The 4,659-nt window shown below is 38.5% G+C and overlaps 1 protein-coding gene across 1 annotated transcript; it reads left to right on the plus strand.

The window, feature by feature from the left end:
• The first annotated feature begins 1,872 nt into the window (after nt 1-1,872).
• Nucleotides 1,873-4,057, plus strand: LOC122662595 (arabinosyltransferase RRA2-like). The gene is made up of 2 exons (XM_043858266.1): nt 1,873-2,108; nt 2,542-4,057. Exons 1-2 carry the CDS (start codon nt 1,923-1,925, stop codon nt 3,652-3,654), a joined length of 1,299 nt encoding a protein of 432 aa, XP_043714201.1. The 5' UTR covers nt 1,873-1,922; the 3' UTR covers nt 3,655-4,057.
• Nucleotides 4,058-4,659: the final 602 nt, after the last annotated feature.

Genomic DNA, 4,659 nt, shown 5'->3' on the forward strand with positions numbered 1-4,659 from the left:
TTTCTAATCCTTCGTGCTCATATGTTATAAGAGTGTATTCCCCATTCATTCACATGAGATCCACATAGTTTTTTTTTTTTTTGTTTGGGTAAAAGTGTTAGATAGATTGTAATAAGATGAAAGATTAAATAAATATTATATTATTTTGGTAAAGTGTTTTAGTCCCACATTGGAAAACTACAAAGTTATAAATGATATTTATTATATTACCTTTTTTTATCTCTTAAGTTAAACCAGAAAAGGGAGACATTCTATGGTATATATGCGAGGACGGCCTAGCAATCCGAGCGCATACGCGATGCGTGGGCTGTAGAAGCGTACGTACGTACTTAGCACTTTGCACGCATAATCTAATCTGGTACGTTGATTTTTGACGTGATCAGATCCATCGGATTAGAAGATCCTATGGTCACGTTTGATATGATATGACTATTGTAAACAGCTTCATCTCTGTTTAATCTGGACCGTTAGATCGTGTGGCAATCGATCTAATGGTTTAAATACAAAGTGGACAGATATGTCTGTTTAGAAGAGGTGCTTCACTTCTATAAAATAGAAGTGCACCGTTCAAACGAATTATCTCTCTCTCTTGCAATCAATGTCTCTGAAAAAATTATTCTATGTTTCATGTTTATTGCTTTGTTGAGTCCTGAAGGTGAATTTGTTGTGTGGGACAAATATCTTCTTTAAGATAGCGAGAACGCGTTCAAAGCAGTTTGAAGTTTTCTTCTCCAAATAGAGTTTTATCTAACAAAAAGAGATACACACAGTTGACGATAAAAGAAAATAATAAAAAAGAAAAAGTTCTATGTGAGAGAGTGTATTGTCCACGCCCAAACACGAAAGAAGGAGAAATGACCACCCTACCGCCCATGAAAAACAAAGTTCTACCCCAATGATGCCAATGTGCATGCTCTTATTGGCCCTCCACGCACAAGATCCACGTTTCCCCACAAAGAATGTCAACCTATAATAAAAATGGCATGTAAGAGAAAAATAATACTCTAGGCTAAGGATGTCAATCGGTACGGTTTTGGAAAATTGGTACTATTTCGGTTTGGTATGTTGCACATATGATCCATACCGATACCATACCGAATCGGTTGGGTATTATTTGATACAAATTAAAATAGGTATTTTGGTACAATATCGGTTCGGATCAATGTTATGGCTCATATTGATACCGTATTGAATACTGATTTAATACATATGCCCCATATGGATACTGTATTAAATTTATTTACTACGATTTGATATTGATAATTTGGTACAAAAACGATTTCGGTATTCGGTACTCGATACACATTGACACCCTTAATTCAAGGCATTGTGGTAATTTTTTTCCTTCGTTATATCTGTTTACGTATGCGTGGAGCGTAGCTTCATCTTATTGTATTTAATCCGGTATCGATCATGGTCGATATTGATATGATACGTATCAAACAGTATCAATCTTAAATCGCAGGTAACCCTTTTTCCCGATATGTATCTGTATCATATCCATATCGGTCAGCGCCGATACTAATGGTTGTCCTAAAAAAATGCCATCCACATGCAGCGTACTTGCTTTCGGTTTTTATACGGCACGACGCCGCGACGGCACGACTTGTCTGAATTTACTGAAAGTAGAAACTCGGGAGAGAGAGAGAAGACCTTCCTGTCTCTTTCTCCGGCAATTTCTTTGTTTCTTTGTTTTGTGTTTGTTTTGTGTTAGGTAGGGTTCCAAAATCTGAATCAATTCGAAGAACAGTGGGAGAAAAAACAGAGCGAGATCGAGAAATTGGGTAACATTGAAGCACCATTTCTTTCTTATAAAGCAGGAAATCTTTCTACTTGTGATTGTAAAAATCATAGAAGGGAGTGAAGTCTTTTTCCCTCTCTCTCTCTCTCTTTGGATGTTTGGAACATAATACACAAGAGCCATGACGGGTCGTAGAGACGGGCCATTGATGAGACACTACGGACAATCGATGCGTGGATCGAAAATCGCTGGTGCCATTGCCATCGGAATTCTTCTCGGATGCGTCTTTGCCTTCTTGTTCCCCAATGGATTTTTTCGATCTAATCCATTAATTCAAGGCCGTCGAACTGGAAAAGCCAGTCTTGAGGTACGTATAGGGCTCTCGTGATCCCCTTTAATCCCTGAATTTTGGGTGGTTTTAGGGATTTTTGGTTTACTGTTGGGTGTTCCTTGGCTTATTCTTTAGATCTTTAAATTTTATGGTGCCATTTTTTCTTGAATTGAAAGATTTTTTACTACAATATTCGTGTCTGACTTCAAATTTGAAGGCTTTCTGTTCTGCGTTCTTTTTCCATGTTATAAATAGATATTTCTGTAGAATACTCTGAAATGCTAATTATGTAAGGGACCTCGAATTGAGAGAGAAAAGAAGACGATCTCCCTCGTAATTGATTAATGCAGTACTTTGTTGCGTCATATCAGATACATGTCTTTGTCTGCAACAACACATTCTAGGGTCCTTTGGGATTTTTCACCAATCTGTGGTTGTCATTGTTGTTTTCTCTTCTCTTGGTTGCTAGGTTGATTCTTGTGAGTCGTCCGAACGGATCAACTTGTTGAAGTCTGAGTTTGTGTCCGTGTCGCAGAAGAATTCAGAGTTGAAGAAACAGGTTAGGGAATTGACTGAAAAGCTTCAGTTGGCTGAACAATCAAAGGATCAGGCAGAGAAGCAGGTTGAAGTCATAGGGGGAAAGATTAAAGCTGGCCCATTTGGTACTGTAAAGGGTTTAAGAACCAATCCAACTGTTGTTCCCGATGGATCTGTGAATCCAAGATTGGCTAAGATGCTTGAGAAAGTAGCTGTTCAAAGAGAACTTATAGTTGCATTGGCAAATTCCAATGTGAAGGAAATGTTGGAGGTCTGGTTCACTAACATCAAGAGAGTTGGCATACCAAATTATTTGGTTGTTGCTCTTGATGATGAGATTGTCAATTTCTGCAAATCAAAGGATGTTCCCGTGTACAAAAGAGACCCTGATAAGGGCATTGACTCAGTCGCAAGGACAGGAGGCAACCATGCTGTCTCAGGTTTGAAGTTCCGTATCCTGAGGGAGTTCTTGCAGCTGGGCTACAGTGTTCTCCTCTCAGATGTTGATATTATATACTTGCAGAACCCATTCAATTATCTTTATCGGGACTCAGATGTGGAGTCTATGACTGATGGCCACAATAATATGACGGCCTATGGGTACAATGATGTTTTCGATGAGCCTGCAATGGGTTGGGCCAGATATGCACATACAATGCGAATATGGGTTTTCAACTCTGGCTTCTTTTATATAAGGCCTACAATTCCTTCAATTGAGCTGCTGGATCGTGTCGCTGGTCGGCTTTCTCAGGAACCACACTCTTGGGATCAGGCAGTTTTCAATGAAGAACTCTTTTACCCCTCACACCCTGGCTATGATGGACTTCATGCATCCAGGAGAACTATGGATTTTTATCTCTTTATGAACAGCAAAGTTCTTTTTAAGACTGTGAGGAAGGATGCTAAGCTAAGCAAGCTCAAGCCTGTCATCATTCATGTGAATTACCATCCGGATAAGCTTCCGAGAATGAAAGCAGTTGTGAGCTTCTATGTCGATGGCAATCAAGATGCGTTAAAAGACTTCCCTGATGGTTCAGATTGGTAGAACTTATTCTGGACTCTCAAGACACCACTTCAGTGGTTTCCTATTTGGTGCATTTAGTGATCTTCTTGGGCAAATTCTGCAAAATCAACAGATAGGTTAACCAATCACTTTTTTTTGAGAACTATGTGAAATATGAGTGTTGCTTCCAAAAGAGTTGGTTTATATTGTGAAATTTTCTTTTGTTAATGTCATAACTTTCTGTGATTTTTTTTAGATAGTCTACTTCCCATGTAGGACCTAATGTGCCATATCTAGAGAAATATGATAGGGCTTCATTATGGAAGAGGTCAAGTGTTTTTATTTTTTTAAACTTGTATTGCGTCACATTACACTGTATTAATCACTCTGGTTCTGTATTGATTTTACTTGAACTGAAAATGAAGCTGGACTTTTTGAAGACCTGACCTCATGTGTCCTCCAGTTTATATATTGTCTATTGTTAATTAAATCTTGCAGAGAAGAAATCCTAATAGTTAAGTTCTTGTTTAGGGTTAAAAGAATCTCTTTACCTTCACTTTCAACACTTGGTCTTGGAAACCCAGAGGTGAAGCTAAGTGGCCCTGGGCAGTAAAAGCATCAACTCCCAAATCTCTGGAAAATAGTCATTCTGGACATTCTGTCGCTAAATTGCCGTCTTGTAGTTATCAAACCAATTAGACTATCTGGAATTCTGAAATTCTAGAACGGAAAGTTTTCTGCCATTTGATTTTTGTCCCCTCTCTTGGTACTATAGAAATGGGGTAAGTAATCTCCAACCCTGAAGGGATTATATGAATATTCTCAACAGCATGTACACTTCATCCTCTTTCCCTATACAAACGACCCTAAAAATCGAGAGGATTGAATTAACTACAAGATCGTGGTTGATTCTTCTTAAGCTCTACTAAAGGAACTCCTTAAAAGCTTCTATCTATCACTATACAAAGTTCCAGCCTACTCTCAGCCTCTTTTGCAATGGCAAGGATGGTCTCATTTGGTTTTCTTCCCAAAAGAACCATGACACAG

Source organism: Telopea speciosissima, chromosome 5 (genome assembly GCF_018873765.1).
Source record: "Telopea speciosissima isolate NSW1024214 ecotype Mountain lineage chromosome 5, Tspe_v1, whole genome shotgun sequence".
Lineage (NCBI taxonomy): Eukaryota > Viridiplantae > Streptophyta > Magnoliopsida > Proteales > Proteaceae > Telopea > Telopea speciosissima.